General features: G+C 39.0%; 1 protein-coding gene across 4 annotated transcripts in view; it reads left to right on the top strand.

Annotated features, from left to right (window-relative positions):
* The window catches only part of LOC106878658 (nuclear receptor subfamily 5 group A member 2), a 170,874-nt gene extending 145,586 nt beyond the window's left edge, over window positions 1-25,288 (top strand). For all 4 annotated transcript variants that reach the window (XM_052975630.2, XM_052975629.2, XM_052975631.2 and 1 more), the window contains 6 exons: window positions 13,854-13,982; window positions 20,342-20,482; window positions 21,161-21,879; window positions 22,936-23,040; window positions 23,191-23,344; window positions 24,336-25,288. In XM_052975630.2, the coding sequence (XP_052831590.1) occupies window positions 13,854-13,982; window positions 20,342-20,482; window positions 21,161-21,879; window positions 22,936-23,040; window positions 23,191-23,344; window positions 24,336-24,583 (1,496 nt within the window). In that variant the 3' untranslated portion in view covers window positions 24,584-25,288. The remainder of the gene's footprint in view (window positions 1-13,853; window positions 13,983-20,341; window positions 20,483-21,160; window positions 21,880-22,935; window positions 23,041-23,190; window positions 23,345-24,335) is intronic.
* The last annotated feature ends 1,489 nt before the right edge of the window (window positions 25,289-26,777 follow it).

Raw genomic sequence — 26,777 nt, 5'->3', positions numbered from 1 at the left:
GAAGCAAACTTCTTACCACACACCCATATCTGCACCTATATATATATATATATATATATTGTTGTACTTGGGGATGGTCATATTGCCAGTTTAGCCAATAAAAACACACGCACTGTATATTTGGTGTTAATTTGCTTCAGCTTTATATTACATTAATCTTAATCTTATTTCGGCCAGAGTTCTTTCGTCACACTTCTGTGACCTCATCAGTGGTCCTTTGTTTCCTTCTTTCTTATGTGTGTCTCACCTTGCTAACTATCAGCCATTTTGTATTTTTCATTTTGTATATATATATATATATATATATATATATATTGGCAAGCTGCATTTTATTGTTCATTCACCCAGAACTGTTTGTACACTTATACTCAGAAATGGTCTTGCTGTCAATGTACTGTTGGTACACTTACAGTGGGCTGTCAGTATGTTGTTACTACACTTACGGTGGGCTGTTAGTATATGCATTGGCTGTATTTGCCCTTTTTTACACTGGCAGTGGCCTATCAGTACACTATCAGTGTATTTAGAGTATGACACAGATATAAAGCAGAGACTGGTTTCTGAATTTTCATTTCTTAAATTCATGGAATGTATACCCCTCTCCCGCTCCCTTTTCCTACACACACACACACACACACACACACATTCACACAGACATTACTGTGACTATTTCAAGAGTTCTCACATCTTCCGTTGTTTTTGCTTTCTTTCAAAATGTGTAATGTGTGTGCGTGTATACACACACGTACACATATGTGTACATACATACCTATGCACATATATTTCTCTGTGTGTGTGTATATATGTATTATGTATGTTTTATACACACATATTTATATGTACGTGTGTCTCTCTGTATCTATGTCGCCTTAACAATGGACCTGAGAACATTTATAAATAGGTAATTAAAAGAAAGCTAAAGTAGGCTCCACCTACACACACACACACACACACACACACACACACACACACACACACATGTAGGTATGATGTGCATTTGTATACAGTGGGTGCTGCTTATTATAATCACAAATAATGTTATCAACCGGTTGTTATTGTCATCAAAATTAACAGTTTTGAAACAAGACTTTATTTAAAATGTATTCAAAATTATCCTCTTTTTAGAATCAAAGATCCAGATATTGTTATCGTAATTATATTTCCTGAGGAAGCTCTTACATCATTGCTATTGCCGTAATGCAGAGATCAAAAGGGAAATGTGGCCCTGGCTTTTGAAGCCAAGTCATACATGTTAGGTGTGTGTGTGGTTTTGGTGGTGGTGGTTTGTTGGGATAAAAATCATAAAATTGTGTAGAGTGAGGAAATGAAAACAATCAGAGAAAAGAAAGGAGAAAACGAAAGAAAAATAGGGAGAGAGAGAGAGAGAGAAGTAGAAAGAAAAACAGAAAAAGAATATTGATTTCAAATTTTAGGCACAAGGCCAGCAATTTCAGCTAGCTGCTCAACTGGTATTTATATATTCTGTGGGATTTGAACTCAGAATGTGAAGACAAGCTGAAGTTGTGTTAAAATATTGGCAGAAGTAGTTAGCTCCATGATAGGTTGGATGGAAATCTGTGTAACGCCAGACGTGTGGTGGTGGTGGTGGTGGGGGGGCTTATAGGAGCTCTGTACTTAAGAAGTTTGCTTTCCAACCATATGTGGATTTGAGTTCAGTCCCACTGCGTGGCACCTTGGGCAAGTGTCTTCTACTATAGCCCTGTGAGTGGATTTGGTAGATGGAAACTGAAATTTACATACATTTGTGTACATGTGTGTATGTGTGTGTGTGTGTGTAAAGAGATAGAGGAATCTTTCATGAAACTATTAAACCCTATCAAATACAATGTTTAGTGAAGTTTACACCTGGAAAGACAATATAACACTCGTTAGGAGAATGATACACCTGAGTAGAAGAGAATATGGAGATGGAGAGATTACAAAGACATGGAGATTTCAATTATATATACACACACATATATATCCACACACATGTGTGTGCACTCCCACGTGTGTGTATGTGTATATATGTGCACATATATATATGCACATTCAATCATATACATAGAAACAGATACACACACACACATGTATGTATATATATATATATGGTGAATACAAAGATATAAGGAAGTAATCTGGTGTTTACATTCCAAACCAGCCAGATAAGACGATTTTATTAAATTTCTATTTATGCAAACAAATATAAAAAATATGTGGTGACGGAAAGAAAACTGCATAAAGGCTACGGTAGGTGGGGGTTGGGGGTGGAATCAATGAATTACCTAATGCATGCATGCTTGTGAGTGTGTATGTACATATATATGCATGAAAGCATGCATATGTATATATTTGTGTGTGTGTGTGTGTGTGTAATATATTCACACATCCATATACATAGTCACACACACACACACACACCGATAGATAAATATTAGTCCCCCTTATATCAATATATGGGATTTAGCAAAACAAACCTGAATACCAGAATGTTTGTGATTATGTTTGAGCAAATAATGAAGCACCTGCTGCCACAAAACGTGTGTGTGTCTCACTCACACACATAATCTGTCATACTTACACTCACACATAAACATAGACATACACATTTAGGTGTCCACACACACACACACACACACACACACACAGATATAGTCATTGTCATTTATGTTTGTTTTTGATGGTGTGGGTTGGCTAGGTCATCACTGCACAAATCAAGTATTTATTCAAAGTTATTTCCTTCTTGGACGGGTCAGAGGAACGCGTGTGCTTCACTCGTGTGTTCTGGTTGTGACATGACTTTTGAAGACGGATGGTTCTTCCTGGCGCCAACCATTTTGCAAAGATGTTCTGGGTGTATTCCAGCACCATTGGAGAGGTTGTCACACACATGGATGTGCATGTGTGTGTGTGTGTGTGTGTGTGTGTATATATATATATATATATATATATATATATATATATATACACCCACACACACACACACACGCAAATATATAATGTATATATTACAAAGAAGAAGATATTTTTTTTAACATAGAATTGCCATTAGAACAACAGAAATACTGCTTAAATTACCCTCACATGACAGAAAAATTTGTCAACAACAACCAGCTGTGGGAATTGAACTCACATCTCCCCAGACTCCAGATGAGTGCTTTACTATTAAACATCCACGTACCATGCTGGCATCGGTCAGACAGTTTGACAAGGATGCAACAAGTCAGATTGCATTGTACTGCAGTCATCTGCTTTGGCTGGTTTCTACCGCTGGAGGCTGCCCTTCCTAATGCCAACCCGTTTGCAGTGGGTACTGGGAACCTTTTTTTGTGCCACTGGCACCATGGCACCATTGAACTCAACATGTAGCTCACAAGTCAACAAACCCAGGGAAGGAAGGAAGGAAGGAAGCTATTGCCTTTGTATGTTGGGAGGGGGTTAGGGCATGCAAGAAGAGGTTGAATTAGAGCAGGTTCATGTTGTAGAGAAGCTACATGGCTACTCACAATGTGTACCTATATATATATATATGTAGAGAGGGAGAGAGAGTGAGAGACAAGAGGTTACATGCTCCACTTGTTATGATGCTGCTAGCCATCCATACTTGAGACAGGCCACCAGCTGGTAGTAATGGAAAGCTTTCATATCTAGCTTATGTGATTGACATGTCTCTAAGGTATACTGAGGTTAATCCAAGTTATTATTATTGCCGTCGTCATCATCATCATCATCATCATTGTCATTATGTTAAATAAATACCTTAGATTAACTTCTAACTCTTAGCCTAATATCTCCTCTGACTTGTTAACCATCATCATCATCATCGTATCTGTCACTATCACTACCATTACATCCACCACAAGCATCATCATCATCATCATTACTATCATCACCTCCACACAAGTGTTCTCAATACCAAACATTATTATTATTATTATTATTATTATTAGTTTCATCACTATGGACAGCATCGTGACCAGAGACCACAAATATGCATGACTACTACTACTACCACCACTACTGCTGCTACCAACACTACAGCAGTGACAACAATACCACCACTACCACAAAAATTATTACTACTACTACAACCACTGCTGCTACCACAACCAATACAACAACCGCCACCACCACCACCACCACCACAACAACAACATTGTATTTACCATTAGCTTTGTTCGACCTATTGCTACACCAACACCACTACCTCCTCTTCAAACACTTACCATCACCCTTATTACAACCACCAATGCCATCACCACACATTGTTAACTTCTTCCAGCAGCATCACCAGCCACAGCAGAGTTCTCAGCACTGCTATACTGCTACCACAGTCACCACCACCACCTATACTACTTTTCCCAACACTGTCGCTGCTAACACCGCTACTGTTCACATTTGCCACCATGATGATGATGATGATGATGATGATGATGACCACCCCCTACCATCAACTCTGCGAAACAACTCCTACTTTACCAATACCCCCCCTCCTTCACCTCCACCACCACTGCCAACATCATCACAAACACCACCTTCACCCCCACCACCAATGCCATTACAGCTGTCACCACCACCACCACTACCACCACCATCGCCTGAACCACAACTGCCACCACCACCACCAAAGGTTTTGTAGATCAAATCCTTTTCTCCTGCCAGCAGACTGTGGAAGTAGATTAAGAAGAGCAAGGCTTAGGGTGAGGGCTTCACTGGTTTCCTGGAATTTGAACTCCTCACCACATTCTTTCCTCCATCTTGAATGGTGTGTGTGGGGGGGGGGGGGGGAGTTATTATTGGCACTGCCACTTCTCAGTCACTCTCTCTCTTTCTCGCTTTTTCACACACAGAATGCGTACACACACACACACACACACACACACACACATACATACATACAGAGGTAAATACACACACACGACATAAATCTGAAGAAATGTGGGATCCTGTCTGTGATTGTTGGAACTGCTATTAATGGTTTCAAATTTTGGCTCAAGGCCAGCAATTTCAGGGAAGGGGTTAAGTCATCAACCTCAGTGTACAACTGGTCCTTATTTTATCGACCCTGAAAGGATGAAGAATGAAAAGCTAAGTCAACCTCGGTGGAATTTGAACTCAGAACGTGAGCCTGAATGCAATGCTGCAAAGTCTTTCAGATGGCTCTGTGTGATGTGAGGAAGGTTTGGCTCCTATTTCTAGTTGGTCAAGCTACTACATAGAAACTTGTTGCTTTGTATTTATTGCATGGTCAGTAGAACATTCAGGAAACTGATGTCTGGTTTGTGGTCAGTGGATTATGTCCAGTGAGCTGCAATCAGTGGACCATATCTAATGAGCTGTGCATGGAGTCCAGCAGGTATAGTCAGTGGACTGCGTCCAGTGAGCTGTGGTCAGTAGTTCATGTCCAAAAAGCTATGGTCACTCAGCTAGTCAATGGACAGTTCAGTAATGATCAATTGTGTGAATATCACATTGCTTTTTTTTCCCCCCACCTTATAGTTTCCGTTTTATTGTGTGTGTGGGTGTGTGTGTGCATCAATAAATAATAACGAAGCATATTTTACTTGTTGCACATATGCAACACATACATGCATGCATGCATGGTGCAATGAATATATTGTCGTCTAAATTACACAGAAAGGAAAATAACATTGACATCTCATTTTAACAGATATATTTACCAAAATTGCATAAAAATATCTTGAATTACTAAAGAGTAAATTTATTCAATAAAATCGCCATTGGCTTCAGCCACAGCCTCCAGACAACTTCGGAATCTCCTGCAGCTCTTCTGGACAGTCTCCTTGTTTAAGTTGGTGAATGCTACCATAATCCTTGCCTTTAGTTCATCTTTTGTGTTACAAGGAGTTTTGTTGGTCTCTCGTTCAACTGCACCCCACACATAATAATCAAGGGGGTTGCAGTCTAGGGAGTTATGTGGCCAGATGTTAGGGGTGATGTGGTCGCAGAAATTGTCTGACAGCCACGACTGGTTTCTCCTGCTTGTGTGGCATGGTGCAGAGTCCTGTTGCCAGACACAGGTTCTTCCAGCAGCCACCCTCTTGACCCAGGGCTGTACTACCTTCTCCAGGCACTTGATGTAGGCCTCTCTGTTGAGCCTGAGGCCATGTGGGAAGATAAATGGAGGCATAATGTCACCATCACTAGTGTTCACTCCAAATACCATGATGTTGACTGGATGTTTGATTTTTATCGCTCTCAGTACATGTTTTGGGGACACAGCAAACCCACAGTTGTTCTGCTGTGTGTTCACCATCTGTTCATATTGGAACTCTAGGCGTGAACGCCAAGCAGTTCAGCATGTTTCCAAATTTCTGGAAGAGTAAATTACGTCATGGTGCTGTTTTTCTCACAGATGGTGCTCAACTGACCCTACTATACTGTGTAGTTGACAAAATCAAAAACAAACAATGCACGAAATTAAAAATATAAAATGGCTACAATATACCCAGCGCACCCTGTAATATATATGGTCCGTGTTTGGAAGGGCATCTGGCTGTAGAAACCATTCCAAAGGCAACATGGGGCTCAGTATGGCCCCTGCCAAACTGTGCAACCCATGCCAGCGTGCAAAAATGGATATTGAATGGTGACTGTGATGAATAGCCAAGTCTGTTTAAATATCCAGATACATGTATATACACGTGTCATTAGATATTGGACATATGTAACACAGTGAAGTATACACACTCACACACACATATATCCATGCATTTTAAACATGTATATATGTGCATCTAGCAATCTTTCTGTCTCTCTCTCTCTCTCTTTCTCTCTCTCTCTCTCTCTCTCTCTCTATATATATATATATATATATATATATATCCCTGCATATACACATTGAAATAGACACCCATCTGTCTTCACCAAAATGTTGATGATGATGATGATGTTATATAATATGTGGCTGTCATGATGACATTTTATATCTTTTTGTTGTATTATTATTATTATTATTGTTGTTGTTGTTTCCCCCGTCTCCGCTCCCCTCATATCTCCCATCCCATTCCTAGTTCGCTGCAAAAGGTTTTTGTTTTGTTTTTTATAATATTCTTTTGTTTTTGTTTTTCGTTTTGGTTTTTCTATTATTCTTGTCTGTTTATTTCACATCGACATGTGGAAGAACAAAAAAAAAAAATGAATTTAAAAAAAAAAATTAAAACCATAACGAAACAGAGGTGGGCGACAGGGTGGATTGTCTTTTGGTAAAATTTTGTTGCTGCTGTTGTTGATGTGGCCTTTATTGCTGCTGCTGTTGTTATTGTTGTTGTGTGTGAAGAGTATGGTGGTGTGGGGAGGGGCTGGGTGGGTTCCTTGTGCCTCTTATCACTTGTTATCTTGAAGAATTCTCTCAGTTTCTCTTCAAGGAAAACGAACCCCCTTATAACAATGTCTTTGCTATTGTTTGGTTGCTAAAGAACTAAAAACGAACCAACCACCTCTCCTGCCAGCCGGTAGTCGTGTAATCGAGTCATCAAATGGCACTCTACTTGGTCTCTTGACCTGCAAAGAAATAGCAGCCAAAATCTCCTTCAAGTCATATGAGCACACACACACACACACATACAAGTGCAAAACAAGGTGGAAAAAATAGTACTCGAATACCAAGGGTAGAGTAATATGCTTTTTATTAAAACTAAAATTATCACAGAACTGTTTATCAGTTTCTTGTAAAAATGCAGCCCGTTTGGCACCGTGCTGTGCTTGAGAAGAAGACCCATCAAGCCAAGTAATACTGCAGTTGTGGCAGATACCAGTGTCACACAAATGGCACCCATGCCACTGGCACGTAAAAGCACCCATTACACCCTCGGAGTTGTTGGCATTAGGAAGGGCATCCAGCTGTAAAAAAAACCTTGCCAAATCAGACTGGAGTCTGATGCAGCCTTCCAGCTTGCTAACCCCGTTCAAACCGTCCAACCCATGCCAGCATGGACACTGGACGTTAAATGATGATAATATATCTATATATATATATATTTTTTTTTTAAATTCTTTTATTTGTTTGTGTTTTGACTGTGGCCATGCTGGAGCACTGCCTTTAGTCGAGCAAATCAATCTCAGGACTTATTCTTTGTAAGCCTAGTACTTATTCTCTCGGTCTCTGCCAAAGCACTAAGTTATGGGGACGTAAACACACCAGCATCAGTTGTCAAGCGATGGTGGGAGGGCATCCTGTGGTTTGATTCTGTTAATACAAACTCCCACCTAGTTTCTGTACAGTCAAACACACATACACACAAACATGGGCTCCAACACAGTTTCCACCTACCAAATTTACCCACCCACATGATATTACTCAGCCCTGGGCTATAATGGAAGGCACTTGCCCAAGGTGCTATGCTGTGGGACTGAACCTGAAACCACATGACTGTGGGAAACAAACCCCTAAACCACACAGCCATGGCAGGGCCTATGAGAGAGAGAGAGGAGGGGAGGTGGAGTACTTGGCAATCAATTCTTCTTCTGCTGTTGAGGGAATTTGTTTTGTGCCAATGTCTAAATTTGCAGGTGCATCCTACCCCTGGCTGGTGTTAGAATGACTAAATACCAATAGAACAAAAAACAAATGCAAAGACAGCAACAACAACAACAAAAACAACACAAATAGATTAAAACTATTACAACAGAAAATAATAGAAAATGTGTTGAGAATGCAAAAATGCAACAAGACGAAAATTTGTTCGTGTTAGCTGACATGAGATTGCATTGGTGCACTCTGGTGCAATTGTAGTCATATGTGAAGAGCAATTCAACTGCTTTCCCAACATGTCTGCTACACTTGTTGTTGTTGCTATGATTTTTGTTGTTCATATTTCATTTTTCCACCACCACCACCTCCTTCTCCTCCTCCCTCTCCCCTCCCACTCCTGTTTTTTTTTTATGTTATATTTTATCTCTGTTGAGGGGATGTGTGTTATGCTGTGTGTGTGTGTGTATGTGTGTATGTGTGTGTATGTGTGTGTGTGTGATTTTTAAACTCTGTCCTCACCTGACTGTTGTCTCCAGTGTGGTGTTTGTGGAGGTGCCTGGTATGTGTGTGTGTGAGTGTATGTATGATTGTGTGTGTGTGTGAGTGAGAGAGAGACTATGAACATGTGTGTGTGTGTGTGTGTGTGTGTGAGAGAGAGAGAGAGAGAGAGAGAGACTATGAGCGTGTGTGTGTGAGAGAGAGGGAGAGAGAATTATGACGGTATGTGTATGAATGTGTGTGTGTGTGTGTTTCTAGAAAGAAGACTTGTTAGATCAAATGAAAATAACTTGTTAACTCTACATTGATTAGAACTTGTCTGTCTGTCTGTTTGTCTGTCCTCTTGTCTGTCCTCTTGTCTGTCTGTCTGTCTGTCTATAGATGACCTGAGTTGTTGGGAGGCGGTGGTGGGAAACACCTGGGCTTGCACTCTCCCCCTCCCCCATCATTTTTCTCCCCACTCCACCCCACTCCAGGGCTTGCACTCTCTCCTGCACTTTGTACACACATCCTTCCTTTCTCCCTCTCTGTCAAAATGCAAACAGATTTAATTAACACTCCACTTCTGTACTGGATGGCTCAGTGGTAAAGAGCTGGACTGTTGAATGAAAGATCACAAGTTCAAGCTTCACTGCTGGCAATTCGTTTTTTATTTTTTATTTTTTATCTGCCTTTTTTTGTTTTTATTGATTGTTTTAATGTTAAAGTTCCATCATCTGAGATGTGTTTGTGTTTGCTTGTCTGACCAAATTTTTTCTTTTCAATTACATAAACCTACATGTGCACTTATCATCATCACCATCATCATTGTTTTGCCTGCTTTTCCCTGTGTGCATGGATTAGATGAAGGTAGGCTGGGGCAGGATTGTCTACAGCTGGATGCTCTTCCTGTTACCAACATCCATTTGTTTCCAAGCTTTGCCACTCCTCCTCCTCCTTCTCCTCGTTGATTAGGAGTAGGATGCAGGTTGAGGTTTACCTTGGTTTGTTAATTGTGTGTGTCCCGGAGTAGGAGGAATCGGTGTGATGGATACCCCAGGGTAGAAAGACTGGATAGCAACAGATGTGACCTTGGTGTGTATTAGGCATCACACACACACACATGCATACATGGCTGTGTGGTTTTAGGTTCAATCTCACAATGCAGCATTTTGAGCAAAAATGTTGTGCTCTTGTAATCATTGAATCAGTGGGACTGAACTTGAAACAATCTTCTTAACCACGCAGCCATGAGTCCACCTGGCTGTAAATAGGTACCATCATGAAGCATAACCCACTTCTACAATCAGCACCAGCAGTGGCCCCATTGCCGTTTGATGGCTCTCTACTAGTGTTGAAGTTGCTCTCAGAGGGGAAGAAATATCAGGGAGTCCTTGTTGGAGTGGGGAATGGAAAAGGCTTGAGGGGTCCCTCTCTGTCTCTCTGTTTCAATGCTTCAGAAGACTGGACCTAAGCATCAAAGCAGTTGGCTTCATGGATGAGAGAGTTTCATTAACCAGAAAGGATTAGCTTACCTGACAAGACTTGACGATGCAGCTGATACCTGGCAGTCGATTAGTTATGGTGGCTTAGTCTTTGTGTGTGAAAAAGACTATAAAACTATTTCAGATTAACAATGTGTAAGGGGGTGGGGAAGCAGTGGAGTGGATTCTTTTGTAGTGTGAAGTGGTGGTGGTGGTGGTGGCGGTGGTCATAGCAGTGGTCATGATAAGGATATTGGTGGTGGTGGTGGTTGTGGTGGTCAAGTGTAGAGAGATGTAAACTTAGGCTTGGAAAGGAAGAGAGAGAGAGAGAGAGAGAGAGAGTGTGTGTGTGTGTGTGTGTGTGTCAGGTGTTTGTAGTTTCAATAAATATGTTGGATAAAGATAAACATTTTATGGTTGTTTAATCCCAAATGAAACCTGATTGAGCAAGTTAATAATTAAAACCATTCCAAGCATGACCACCCTGTCTGTTTCAATATACCAGGAATTATATTGTGCAATGTGCCCTTTTTATAAGGTGTGATTGGTTACTGTTTCTAGCAGGTTGGGCCACCACATAGAGGTCAGCTCACCTTTGCCTGTCATCCTGTGTAGTGTTATAGTTAATAAATGCTATATGTCTAGTGTGGTACAGTAAGGGTGTGTGGAGAGGGGTGAAAAGATGTTCTACTCATCATCACCATCATTCAGTGTCTGTATTCCCTATTGATATGGGTTGGAGAAGATCTGAAGAGTCGGAGGAATATGGTAAGTTTCAGTATCTGCTTTGGCATGGCTTTTCCGCTTTCATGCCCTTCGTAATGTCCACCACTTTACATCGTGGACTGGCTGCTATTTACGTGGCACCAGCACTAGTGAGGTTGCCATGTAACTTGTAAGACAAATGGAAATTCTTTCAACTGGGTGAGGGTGTCATACAGAGGGAAGTGGCTTGATGCCAGGTTTTGAGAGGCTGAAGTATGAGAGACAAGAACAGGTACCTGGCTATCTGACGAGGTACATGACTATCCTGCATGATATAAAGATGTTTTAGCCAATCCTGTATGAATAGAAAGACATATACACCATGTCTATTTAAAAGTGTAAAATATTTTCATAGACAGAAAAAAATGGATGGATTAGTTTCAATCTTGTTTGGGATTGACAAGTTATTCTCTTCGGTTGCCTACAAAAACATTGCTCTAAACCCACTATTATTAATAAGGACTCCATTAGATTGAAGAATCTGATTTGCATAGCTTCTTATCACACAGCCATGCCTAGGCAGGTGTAAACTCCAAGCCTATATATTCAGTCTCTTTGTTGACAGCAAAATAGGAGTCAGCTGGATTGGTTTCAGTCCCGTGGTGGGATTTCATTAGCAACTCTGCTGTGAAAGCATGGCTTAGCATTGTAGGGTGTGATGTACTTTTGTTGTAGTGTGGGGTGGGGTGGGGTGGCTGTGGTATGTCATAGTAGTAGCATTAGTTATTAAGAATATAAAATATTGTTTTAAAAACCATCATCACCTGATTGAATGAGATTCCAGAGAACTCTCTGACTTGTCAAACAACTACTGTGTTTAGGAGAGAGAGAGAGAGAGATAGGTGTGGATGTGTGTGTGTGTGAAAGAGAGAGTTAGGTGTGAATGTGTACGAGTGTGTGGGGGGAGGGGGAGAGAGACAGAGAGCTAGGTATGAATGTGTTTGAGGAAAGTACTCCTAAGTTTGGATATATCTATGTGAACTCTTGTGTTGATGTGAATGTGAGTGAACTGTGTCTGTCTGTCTGTCCGTTTGTCTGTGTTTCTGTCTCTCTCAGATAGTGATTTATGTAGATGTGTGATTGTTGGAAGTATATAAGTTGTGTGTATGTGTGTGTGTGTGTGTGTGTGAGAGAGAGAGAGAGAGAGAGAGAGAGAGAGAGAGAGAGAGGGACTAGCTTATTTACTCAATGAAATTAAGGTGGCATAAGAATTCAGGTACATACACACACGTGTGTATGTATGCATACATGTGTGTGTGTAATTTTACACAGAGACACACGCACTCACGCTGAGTTACTTCCTCAGATACCAGCAGTAAAATATTCACAGAGTGACCGAGACAGCCATCCGGCCATCTGGCCAGCCTGACAAGCAGTCAACTGGACAAACGGATAGACAGCTACCACTGACTACAGTCTTGATATTTCTGTATAATTCTGCTCCAAACATCCATACTGGTTGACCATGTGATTCCTTACTAGCAGTGACCAACAGACTGTCCGATAATCTGTTGGTCAGTCCCTTCCTCTCTCTCCCACCCTCCTCTTCTACCACCCACTTCACTGTGCCCCCCCCCCTCTCTCATTGGACACTAAAACTGCTGTTAAACCATTTCTACAGACATTTCTGTGAGTTTTTTTTTTCCGGTTTCTGTTTTGTTTTTTATTTTGTTCCTTGCTTTTCTTCTGCCTCCCTCTCCCCCCTTCCCCAGCCCCCCACCCTTGATTGTGAAGATTTTTTTCAGATTTTACTCCCAGCACCACCCTTACTGCCTTCACTCCACCAAACGCGCTTGTTATGGAGTAATCTTTATGGAGGAAGTTAGTTTTGGTGCTTGCTCACACAATATAAAAACTTCTTTCACAAAAGGTTTAGGTCATTGTGTTTTTCCAAGATATTTGCTAAATAGTTTATTTTTTAAGAAAATCATTCTTCAAATACTATCACTGTATCAAGTACTTTTTCCCAAAACCTTACACACACACATACACACAGGTTTGGTGGATCTTAAAACACATGTATATATATAAACACTTTTTAATTAATATTTAGCTGAAACAACAGTGACTCAAGGGCTAAGAGTTTCATGTTTGATAAGTGCTAATGCTTGAGACTATAGACCCATGAGTTAGTCATTAGTTTTTTGCTAAATCTATAATTATAAAACTGAGAATGTGTGTGTGTCTGTCTGTATGTATGTATGCATCACTAAAACTCGAGGACTACCCGACCAATTTCATTCAAATTTTACACATGCCTTAGGGGTCCATGTAGTGTCATGGGCCAAAAACAATTTTCAACTTTTTGTCTCCTGTGAGCCCAGAGCAATCTCTTATATCTTCCACTATTTCAGTATTACGTGTCAAAAGTGAAACAATGACATCTCTATTGTAATGTGAGACACTTTCAGTTTAATAGTTTCACTATTAATACTGAAACTATAATCTTCATGAAACTTTTACTCAGTTTCACGTTCCTGTTGTGATGAATACACACGTGTGTATTCATCCATCATATAAAATATCTTGTATTTTATGTCACATAAAAATAAACCAGCCCTTATTTGTCCCTTCCCTTGGCTATCGTGTTGGACAATGACCCTAATCTCTGTGTTCTCATTCTTCTTTTACAGCTTCAACTTCTATGAATGATCCTCAGTGTTCGCCGGACGTCAAAGTACGGTTTGATGAGCTGTGTCCAGTGTGTGGGGATAAAGTATCTGGCTACCATTATGGACTGTTGACCTGTGAGAGTTGCAAGGGTGAGTTTCCAGCTTCCACTTCTCAACACGAACCTTTCTTATCTTTCTTTTTATTAATTTTTTATTCTTGTTTCAGTCATTAGACTGTGGCCATGCTGGGGCACCACCTTGAAGACATTTTATTTAAATTAATTGCCTACAACTAACTTGTGCACAATATCAAGACATAGAATACACACACAAATGTGGCAGGCTTCTTTCAGTTTCCATCTTCCAAATCTACTCACAAAGCTCCAGTTGGCCTCAGGCTTTCTCTATATTGGCAAAAGCCAAGCATAGCAGTCCCTTGCTGGGGCCCTTCATCACTCCTAACACAACAGTTGCCATCACTACTACTACTACTACTACTACTACAACAAAGCATTAATTCTGCCACCACCACCACCACCACACTCACCACTATCAATGCTACCATTGTCATCTTTGATATAATCATCACACACACCCTCTCCATCACACACACACACACACTCACCAGAGACACTCACAGACACACAAACACCACACAACACACACACACGCCCATACACTAATCTCTAAACTGCAACATTTCAAGCAAAAACAGTGACCGCACTAACCCTTTCTCTCTTTTTCCCTCTCACACATTGTCTCTGTGTGTGTGTGTGTGTGTGTGTGTGTATAGCTAGTAGTTCTATGCCAATAACACGCACACACATGTAAGCACGCATACACACACACACAGGTACGTGTGAACATACAGCAGCTTGAGAAAGCTATGGGCACTGTCCCTTCTCCCTTCTCCACTCAAACTAAGTAGGTACTAAAGAACTTTGTACAAATATATTGATTGATTGATCTATTGATTGTGTTTCATGCACTCTTTTATGTGTGCCTGCACGCACACACACATCTCTGTGTGTGTAAGTGCGGATTTGCATCAGTGTGTGCCTGTGTCTGTGCTGTGTGTGTGTGTGTGTGTGTGTGTGTGTGTGTGTGTGTGTGTGTGTGTGTGTGTGATATGCTTTGATCTTGTTTACATAATATAAAGATAAAATGACATCAAACACCGGCTATTTTCTCTTTGCTCAGTAAATCTATGGTCAATGTGAAGTGAGAGAGAGAATTAGATGAAGAGAGAAGGGTAGAGAGAGAGAAAGAAAGAGCAATAAAGGATGGTGGCTGCGGTGACGGTGATAGTATTGGTGACAATGAATAGGATGGTGATGATGATGATAGTGATTATGGTGCTGGTGGTAACAGCAATGAACTACACTCTCCTATGGTACCTCCTTACAACTAGCTCTGTCTCCCTGTGGCACCCACTTACAGCTAGATAGACTGTCACTGAGGTACACTATTGTACCCACATATAGCAGTGAACTATACCACCCTGTGGCACTACTTAAAGCTACATGGACTGTCCCTCACTGTGGTACACTATAATTACCTGTGCATAACTGTGAACTTTACCACCCTATCAACTACATGGACTGTCTCTCTGTAATACCTACATACAAGAGAGAACTGCCTATACAGTAGACCAACACGTAGAACAGTCCATCTAGCTGTGTATATGGTATTGGTCACCCCAAGGATATAGACGACATGTTCTATATAATGCGACTGAACCTGGAACCACAGGGTTCAGAAACAAGCTTCATAACCACATAGCCATGCCACTCTCTCGTCATAATAGTGCTTACATTAAGTGTATGAAATTGGTTTGCAGTGCCCCTGCTGGTGCCCCGTGAAAACGCCCATGCCTGTGCCATGTTAAAAGCTCCCCTCAGTGCTACTCTGTAAAGTGGTTGGCATTAGGAAGGGCATCCGGCCATAGAAATCATGCCAAAATGGATAAAATAGAGCCCAGGTAGCTTTCGAGTTGGCCAGCATAGAAAATCGACATTGAATGATGATGATGATGATGATGATGGTGATGGTGATGATGATTTGAAAATATTAAGTTGAAATAAAAGTCTAACTTTATTAGAGTGAAATAGATTAAAATATTACTACAGTGTTTGAAACTTTTAATTTTACAAAACATTTCACATTTTCCCTACCAACTTCATTTTGTGTCCTATTTTCTTTTGCACAAGCAGTCTAAATTTTTTTATAAATTATGCATTAAAATTTTTTTTTTCTAACCATGTATAATGTTCTAGTTTATTATATAAACTACCGCATTGATTTATAGCATGGATATCACTGTTGACTCCCACAGTTCAGAACAAATATTATATTCGTTATGTAGTGCAGGGATCACCAGTGATATCCACGGTTGGCAAAATGTGAAATAAATTAATTTACAGTTAAACATTTATTATTTGTTTTTTTCACATTTAAAATGGCAGCAGGTTTACATTTATTTCGGTTAGCAGACTTTTCACTTAGAAGTTAAGCCTCTTTTTTTTTATTCATTCATAAATATTTTTTTCAACTTTAAAGATTGCATTTGTCTGGTGTATAGAAAGTGTGTGTAACAGACTTGCAGTTGTACCTCTTTGGAGTTTTTTTCTATCTTTATCTGCATCACGCCCCTCCTCTCTCCCCGACTCTACTCTGATGAAACTTGTGAGCAGCCTTGTATCTTCTCTCCTGTAAGAAACCTGTTCTGGTCCCTTTCATTACCTGGCAGAAAGCCAACTCCCTCTCCACTGTAGTCCCACTCGGTCAAAAAAGGATCTTAATCTTGCAAGTGCTGATCACACTTGTATTGGTACCACGAAAAAGGTACCCTGAGTATCGAGGCCCAGAAACAATGCTTCAGATTGCCTTGATGCATCTAACCTCTGCCGCCACATCAGATGGACATTAAAAGATGATGATGATGCTGATGATGGGTTTTTCCCAGCTTTAAAGATTCCATGTGCAGTAATTTTGGATGTAATATGTAAATGTGATAGACTTCTAATCATATCTCTTGGTTTAATGGAATTATCTTTCAATTTTTGAAGTCACCTGCAAACAATCTTTATTTTTTTTTTCCTTTCACATTTATCAGCTTTTAGAGTACAAACATTTAATCCTTTTAATGCCAGTCCAGCCAAGATCACCTCTTCTTCTCTTGTACAAGCTTCCTGCTTTAAACTGATCTAAGTGAAAAACTTCCATCCAAATTTCGTGTAAATTTACGTTCCAAACAACAGCTTAATAATGATAAAGTTATTTTTTCTAAATTCTTTGTGATTTTAAAAATTAATTGAAAACGAATGTATATTTCAACAGAAATAATAGTAACAAAAGGGTTGAATTGGAATCTCCCATCAAAATTTTATATTAACTTACGTTGCAAACATTAGCTTAACAGTTTTTACCTTTTTTTCTGTGGAAATTCATTGCCTTTCAATTAATTTTTAAAACAACAAAGAATTTAGTAAAACATATTTCTTTGTCGTTATTTAACTGGTGTTTGGAACATAAATTGATCTGAAATTTTGATGGAATTTTTTAATTTGGATCACTTTAAAACAGGAAGCTTGCATCATAGAACCAGTAAGGATGGTCGTGGGTGGGGGGTGGGAGGTATCAGAAAGGTTAATAAGGACAAAGTTTTTTTCACTAATTTCTTCTTTCTCTTCAAAATCAATTGAAACAAAGGCTGTATATTTCAATAGAACTATGGTAACAAAAGAGTTAAATACCAAACTGTCAGTTCTTTATCCACAACAGACTCTCTTCCACAGTCACGAAATTGTGACACAAGTTAACAACAACAACAGTAATAACAATAATAATAATAATCCTTTCTACTATAGGCATAAGGCCTGAAATTTTGGGGAAGGGACCTAGCTGATCGCATTAACCCCAGTACTTGACTGGTACTTAATTTATTAACCCCGAAAGGATGAAAGGCAAAATCAACCTTGGTGGAGTTTGAACTCAGAACCTAAAGAGCTGAAAGAAATGCTGTGGCGCATTTTCTCTGATGCTCTAATGATTCTGCCAGCTTGCTGTTGTTCTTTCCTTCTTTTCCTGCATGCATCGTGAAGATGAAGGTATAATGAGCTTTGTTCAGAACCATTAAGTACCACCAAACTGCTACAAGCTAAATGAGAGAGAGAGAGAGAGCCTCTATGTGGTTGCTCAAACTGCTAGAGATAGCAGCCAAACCTTCATCAAATTACTACTTTTTTTTTTGTCAAACAAGTCACATTAGATAATCTATACTCCTAGATATACACTGAACATAGAAGACAAGATGATTAGGGTTGTAATGCCTTTAATTATTGGCCTGCTCTATCCAGACTGACCGGAGGCTAAATAACAACAACAATTGCTACCACCAAAAACGATTGGTGTAGGTTCTGGGTTCGATATTTGGTAGCGTCACCGTTTAGGTTTTGGGCCTCTTGACTGCTTGATACAAGATAGGATGAGTTCCACGGTAAACTGTTGTTGCAAGAAAGTTAAGAAAGTTCATTGACCTGATACATATATATATAGATATGTACATGCACACGTATATATGTGTGGGCTTGTGTGTGTGTATGTAGACGCACACATATATATGCATACACACATGTGCTCACACACACACGCATATACCTATATATATTTATATATATGTATATATACATATGCATGCATAAATGTATGTACATACACACATTATCTATATGTACACACATACATATTATCTATATCTAAACACACACACATGCATACATACATACATACATACATACATATATATATATATATATATATATATATATATATATATATGTATGTATGCATGCATGTGCTGTTTACCTTGTCTAGAAACAAGGCTTCAGCTGCTATAACCACACCACCACCATCGCCGCCACCACCACCACCGCTACTACTTCCTTTCAAAAGTTGAAATAATGGTTTCTCTGGCACAAAGCAGCAACTTTGTAAGGTTTGGGACAGGGGTTAGTGACGGTGGGTGGGTTGTATTTGATCAAATTGATCCACTGACATGACTGGTACCAATTTTCTTTTTTTTTTCTTACCTTCCCCACCACCATTACCACCACCTCCTGGTATTTATTTTATCAACCCCAAAAGGATGAAAGGCAAAGCTGACCTCGGTGGCATTTGAACTCAGAACATGAAGTATTGCTAAGCATTTCACCTAGCATGCTAACAATTCTGCCAGCTCGCTGCCTTTATAACAACAACAATAATAATAATAATAATAATAGAATGTTAAAGTGAAGTAAAGTGTTTTTGCATTTTTGAATGGCTGATGTGCATCTTCCATGCTGTAATAACTTCTAGTTTTAACACAGACTCTGGGACCGCATCATTTGCCAGGCAGGGGCATCTCTGAAAACCCATTTTTCTTTTTACTTCTTTTTTCCTTTTTTCCTGCTCCATGGTGAAGTCGACAGAAAACGGGTGGAGCACAGTGTTGGTAGAATTGACACGAATGTATTACTGGTATGTAGCCTGTTGAATGACCTGGTTTAGAGTAGGGTTCAAACTCGGAACAATGAAAAGCTGAATGAATCATAAACAGTGTCGCATCTTAACCGAGCACCCTACTTTGGTGCTTCCTTTGTCACATGGCAGAAATATTATAGGAATGCGTGTCTGTGCACATGCACACACAATTTTGCCACTCCCCTTCTACTCATGTGCACCCCTTCATTGCACTACCTCTCCCACACACACACCTCTCCATCTTAGATATGCTCACATACACACGCTATATACACATTAGCAAACTCACATGCTTACACACACATTCTATTTCTCTTTCTCTCACACACACACAATCTCCCTACACATGCACCCCTTTCTTGCATCACCTATCCTACTTACATGTTTGCCTCTCCCATTTTATAGATACACTTTGTACACACACACACACACACAGCACATGCTCCCTTGCTTATTATACAAACAGACACACACACACGCATATGTGCTTTCTTTCCCTTGCCCTGCACACAATCACAAACACACCCTCAGCTTTTCCTGTCTTACCCACACACACAAACTTCTCTTAACCTACATACAAAACAGTCACACATATATACACATCAGAGTTAAAAACTATGCCAAAATCTGTTGTTACCAAGTCAGGAGCCTAACTATTGCTACAATTGTGCCAGTAGCTATCTGTTGATACCACTGTGCCATAAGCTATCTGTTGTTACAATTGTGCCATAAGCTATCTGTTGTTACAATTGTGCCATTAGCTGTCTGCCGTTATAACTGTGTCACTACCTGTCTGTTGCTATTATTGTCTTTCTAGCTATCTGTTGATACAATTTTGCCACTAGTTATTTGTTCTGACATCTGTGCCGTAAGTTTTCTGTTGTCGCAACTGTGCCATGAGCTGTCTTTTACTGCAGCAGGGTGACTCCCTGTATAGGCATTGCATTCTCAATATCTCTCTCTCTTTTTTCCTCTGTCCATTTCAGGTTTCTTCAAACGTACTGTACAAAACAAGAAGGTTTACTCCTGTGTGGACAACAGAAACTGTCTCATTGACAAGACGCAAAGAAAAAGATGTCCATACTGTCGCTTTCAAAAATGCCTTACTGTAGGGATGAAGTTAGAAGGTGAGCATGCCGACCCGTCACCCCTTGCTCTGTTGAGGGTCTTTTTATTTCTTTATGCATTTTGTGGAGTGGTGGTGGTGGTGGTGGGGGGGGGGTCTCCTCTGAAAATGTTAAAATTTTATTTGGATGTGGTATCTTATCTTTTGTGGTTTATCTTTTACTTGCTTCAGTCACTGGACTGTGGCCATGCTGGAGCATCATCTTGAAGGGCTTCAGTTGAACAAATTGACTTCAGTATTTATGTTTTTTATTTATTTTTTTTTTATCCAATTCAACAATACATCCACTAGCTCCAATTTACTGATACACCCACTTTGCCCTGTTCAGCGACATACAACTGCCTGTGCCTAACAAAACAAAATATACCTACTGTGCCCCAATTTGACAATATACCCACTGTATCCAGATGATATATGCAGAGCCCAGTTTTACAGCATACCCATTTTTGTCCTGCTAAACAACATACCCGCTGTGCCTAGATAAATTATGGATTTGCTTTGCCCAGCCATGCAATGTACCTACTTTACTTATGAACCCACAGCTCAAATAGATAATATACCCATTGAAAACATTGTGTCCAGTCTGCAGACACTATATGCCCTAGGTGAGGGGTAGTTAATGATGTCCCCTAGATGAGATCAAGGTTTTACTAATTTGTTTTTTATTGTATTTTTACAGCTGTCCGGGCCGACCGGATGCGGGGTGGACGAAACAAATTTGGTCCGATGTATAAACGGGACCGAGCACTAAAGCAACAAGCCATACGTCAACGACAGCAGATGCTAACATCGTGCCAAATTCACCTGTCAAATGGAATGAACTCTTTACCTACGTCCATGGAGGACATCAAACCTAGCTCGCTCCTGATGGGTGGAAACCAGCTAATATACAGCATGGGTAGCAGTTGTGGTGGTGGCGGAGGCGGTGGTGGAGGAGGAGGTGGTGGAGGGGGAGGAGGAGGAAATATCTCGCCTCTCTCGTCGCCAACCCCGTCGATGCCTTCACCCGTCTACGACGCATCCCCACCCATCAGTCAGTTAACCCTAACGAACAGTGAGTGTGTGCCTGTTAACACGGGTGGCTCAGCCATGCAGGGTACCCTGCAGCAGTACCCGGCCATGATCAGCGCCCTACATCCCATGCACTCCAGCCTCCTCTCACAGCAGCCTGCACTACCCCCTCTCATACCGTCCCTAATCTCAGACTTCAAGGCAACCATGCCTAACGAGACAGAACGTAAACAAAAGCTGCTTAACTTTATTCAAAATGAATTTGGTGGGTTTCAGTGTTCGTGGCATTCGGACAAGTTATTTATGATGTTATGTCGCCTTGTGGACCAGTGCCTATTTCTCATGGTTGAATGGGCACGCTATTCATTTTTCTTCAAAGAATTAAAGGTAAGTAAAACGCAGACATACTTTCATACATGTGAGGAGTATAGTTTTCATTATGTATAAATTTTTTAAATGTTTATGTTTTGAAACCGAAAAAATACAAATTATGAAAAATTGATAATGCAGATTGAAGGTTTGTATGATTACCTGATATTTCAAAATTTAGGGTTAGAAACCCTTCCTGCAGGAAATTTGCAGAGAAAAGGTGTTGTTAGCTGCTTTCTCTGCTCTATAGTTATGTGGAAATCTGGAAACAGACAATACTGTTTGAATGAGCCTTCTGTTCAGACTAGTGGTTCTCAGTTGTGGCCCTCAAGCATCCTTCTGGCATCCCCCTCCCCTCGATGGTATTCCCTCTTTAAATTTTTCTTTAATCTACTTGTGTTTTATTTGTTTTGGTGTACACCCCACCTTCAAAAACAGAAAGCAGGTTTTCAATTTTGACCCAGCATTAATAGAAATCATCAGTTTAGACTGTGCAATATGTCAAGAAGCCTGGACATATTTTTGTGATGGATTGCAACCATATAACACATTCTGCATGAACGGTGATGCCTTTCTCTACAAACAACAGTGAACCCGTGTGGAGACAAGGACAAAGACGAGCACATTGACACACACAAGTACACTCTCTTTCTCTCTTTTCTCTCTCTCTCTCTCTATTACATACACACAAACACATACGTGATACTGAAGAAGGAGCAATAATTCCTGAAACATACATCTACACCCATTATTTTTCTATCTTCAGTAGCATTGTTTACATAGACATATTCATATATGAAATGTCATAACTTTCAGTACTGGCTCTAAATTGTAAAGAAAATCTGTGGAGACAACATCAAAAGCCACCCATACACACTCACACACACCTATTACAAAGATTTCTCAAGTTTTCAGAAGAAACAATTCTTATTACTGCTGTTACTAAAACTTGAACCCATAACCCTTATGGTTAGTTGAGATTAGAGAAATATGAATAAAAAGAAAAACACAACAACAATAAATAAACATAGTTTGATCCTCTTGATATTTTTCAATGTTTTTCTGTCTTTTTAGGTTGAGAACCAAATGAAACTTCTACAAAATTCTTGGAGTGAATTATTAATTTTGGATTTTTTATATCGACAACTTAACACAAATTCCACCTCAGAGTTTACATTGGTTAGTAATGTGGTGCCTGGCACCTCTGTTCATCTTCCCTCTGTTTGTGTGAGATATAGAAAGATTGTACATGCATGTGTGAGTGTGTGTGTGTGAGTGTGTATGTATATATATATAAAATAATTTCCTCTCTCTTTTGTGTTCATACAGGCAAGTGGTCACAGATTAAACGCAGATTTCTTCGATAAAATAGGTTTAGGTGACATGAGAGAGAGACTGCAGGACCTTATCAAAAAGATGCGGGAACTAAAAATTGATGAAAACGAATATGTATGTCTCAAATATTTAGTGCTTTTGAACCCTGGTAAGTGTTCAGTTGTTGTTGTTGTTGTTGTTGTTGTTATCATCGTTGTTAAGGCAACGACCTGGCAGAATGGTTAGCAGCATCTCCTCCATCTTTATGTTCTGAGTTCAAATTCTGCCAAGGTCGACTTCGCCTTTCATCCTTTTGGGGTCGATAAAAGGAAAAAACTAGTTGAACACTGGGGGTCTATGCAATTGACTTACACCTCCACTAAAATTGCTGGCCTTGTGCTGAAATTTGAAACCATTATTATTATTATTATTATTGTAAAGCAGCTAACCGGCAGAATTGTTGGTGCGTCAGACAAAAAAATGCTTTGCTACATTTCTTCTTGCTATTTTTTGGTTTGAGTTCAATTGTTGCCATGGTTGACTTGCCTTTCATCCTTTTGGGATTGATACAATCAGTTTAATTTCTCCCCGAAATTACTAGCTCTGTGCCAAAATTTGAGACCTCCATGAGGCGTTGGGCCTCATGGAAGCAGTGACAGGTGACCGAGACCTTTGGCGATTATATTGTGCTTGTGTTGACCTGTCAAGCCGAGTGAGACCATGGTTGTGGCCAGTGTCAGGTCAATGGCACATAAAATACATCTACTACTCTCTCAGAGTGGTTGGCATTAGGAAGGGCATCCAGCCATAGAAACTTTGCCAAATGATCTTAGAACCTGGAAGTCTGTCATTAAATGATGATGATGATGCTGATGAATATTAACCTTTCACATGTAAAACTATTTTATTAAATTAAAATAAAATTAATTTGCAACAAATATATCATATGATTCTTGTAACATTTAATGTCCATGTTCCATGCTTGCATGAGTTTGACGGTTCAACAGGATGAGATGTGATCAAGCACTGCATCCTGCTCCAATGTCTGTTTTGGCATGGTTTCTACAGCTGGATGCCCTTCTAAATCCAACCACTTTATGCATATGTAACCTTTACGTGTATGTAACCTTTAATGTGTATGTAACTTTTTTACTTTGCAGACGTTGGAGGTGTGGAAAGCAGGCAACTCCTTGAAGACTGCCAGGAGAAAATCAACACTGCCTTGATGGAATACTGCACTAGTGTTTATCCCAATATGAAGGACAAGTTTGGCCAGGTTTTGTTACGCCTGCCAGAGATTCGCATGATAAGCATGCATGGCGAGGAGTTTTTGTATATCAAACACTTAAACGGAGAGCTACCCGAGCAGACTCTCCTCACAGAGATGTTGCATTCCAAACGAAGGTGAGACACTGCCTGCCTTAGGCTCCATCCAGTCGGTGTAGGTTCTTGGGATTTTTGTGTGTGTTGGTAGGTGGGGTGGTTTGGGTGGGATGGGAGACGTTAGGGGAAAAAGCTGGGTTGGTTCGGGAAGTGGGAAGGGTGGGTGGAGTTTTGGGGTAGGGTAGGGGTGCTGTGAAGTTAATGCCGGAAATGACGAAGTGCAGTGCATTGCGACAAAAAAAAAAAGACCTTAAAAACAAAAAAGAAAAAAAAAACTAGCTGCGGCTTTTTTTTTTTTTTGGAAATTATATTTTATTTTATTTTTTTTGTTTGTTATTGGCATTTTTCTTCAGCATCCAGCATCGTTTTTTTTTTTTTTTTTAAACATCGTGATTATTATTGTTATGATGATGATGATGATGATGGAAGATGCCGCCATGGGAAGTACACACTGTAAAAAAGAAGAAAAAACACCCTGTTGTTTTGTTGTTTATTTTTGTTTTGTTTTGTTTTGTTAACTAATTTTTTGGTTCCCAATATATATATATATATACCATATATATGTATATACATATATATATATATATATATATATATATATATATATATTAAAAAAAGACTAGCTGAGTTCTTGTGGTGAGGTCTGTCTGTCTGTCTCTTTGTTTGTCTGCCTGCCTATCTGTCTGGTGTTTTTTTTTTTTAATTTTTTTTTTTTTTCAAATCGACAAAAGTACAGAACTGGACTGAAAGAAAGAACACTGTGAAATGAAATGAAATCAAATCTGATAACGAAGGAGTTTTAGGGTTTATTAATCACTACCATTATTATTATTATTATTATTATTATTATTATTATTATTATTATTATTATTATTATTATTATTATTATTATTAGTTGTTATTGTTATTATTTTGTATGTATATATATGTACATATACCTATATATATATTTCTTGTTTTATATATATATACATATATATACACACACACACACACACACACACACACACACACATGCATGTATATATACACATATAATTTAATTTCTATGTTATATAATGTGTGTATGTATGTATGTATGTATATATATAAATTTTATATGTTATATAGTGTGTATATATATATAAGATTTTATATATGCTATATATGTATGCATATGGCTTTTATATATATATATATATATATATATATATATATATATATATATATATATATATATATATATGCTATATATGTGTGTATAAATGTATGCATATGGTCTTTTTATATATATATATATATATATATATATATATATAGATATATATATATGTGTGTGTGTGTGTATGTGTATAGATATATATGCTATATGTATATGCTATGTATATATACCACATTTATGTATAATATTTGTTTTGTGAAATATTTTCTGTTTTTTATAAACCTCAAACTCTGGAGATAATTTTGTTGTTTCTTTTGTTTTTTTTTCTTTTTGTTACTTTCATATTTTTTTTTTGCTTAAATTGTTCCTTTTCATTTTCTTTTTTCTTTTTTTTTTTGTTGGTTGTTGACAGTGATTTTAAAATTTTAGAAGAGGAAAGAGGCAGAAGGGGAAATGTGGTGATTCTTTTGTTTTTGTATTATTATTATTATTATTATTATTATTATTATTATTACTATTATTAAGGCAGTCAGCTGCCAGAATCGTTAGCACGCCAGGCAAAATGCTCAGCAGCATTTCATCCATCTGAGTTCAAATTCCGCCGAGGTTGACTTTGCTTTTCATCCTTTTGGGGTTGATGAATGTAAATAAGTACCAGTTATGCACTGGTGTTGATGTAATCAACTTACCCACTTCCCTAAATTTCCGGCCTTGTGCCTATAGTAGAAAGGATTATTATTATTATTGTTGTTATTATTATTATTATTATTATTTCATATGTAACTAGATCAGGAAAATATATCCTTATGCAGAGGGATGTTGGTACATTGCATTTTCACTGTTAGCATAATGTTCGACAAGGCATTGAAACCCCTTTTTTTTCTTTGAAGTTCTGTATTTGATGGCATAAAAGAAGCACGGGGCTTATTAGATAGACCCTAATTTCAACAACACATATTCAGAGGAAGAGGTTAACTTATGAGGGACCCAGTTTTGCATATAGGACCTGGGGTGGTTTTTTGAGACATTTTCTGTTTTTTTTTTAAGGGGTGAAGGTGGGGGACAAAAAACGATTTGC

Source organism: Octopus bimaculoides, chromosome 21, assembly GCF_046866305.1.
Source record: "Octopus bimaculoides isolate indiv1 chromosome 21, ASM4686630v1, whole genome shotgun sequence".
NCBI classification, from domain to species: Eukaryota; Metazoa; Mollusca; class Cephalopoda; order Octopoda; family Octopodidae; genus Octopus; species Octopus bimaculoides.
This window is presented reverse-complemented; position numbering and strand designations above follow the sequence as displayed.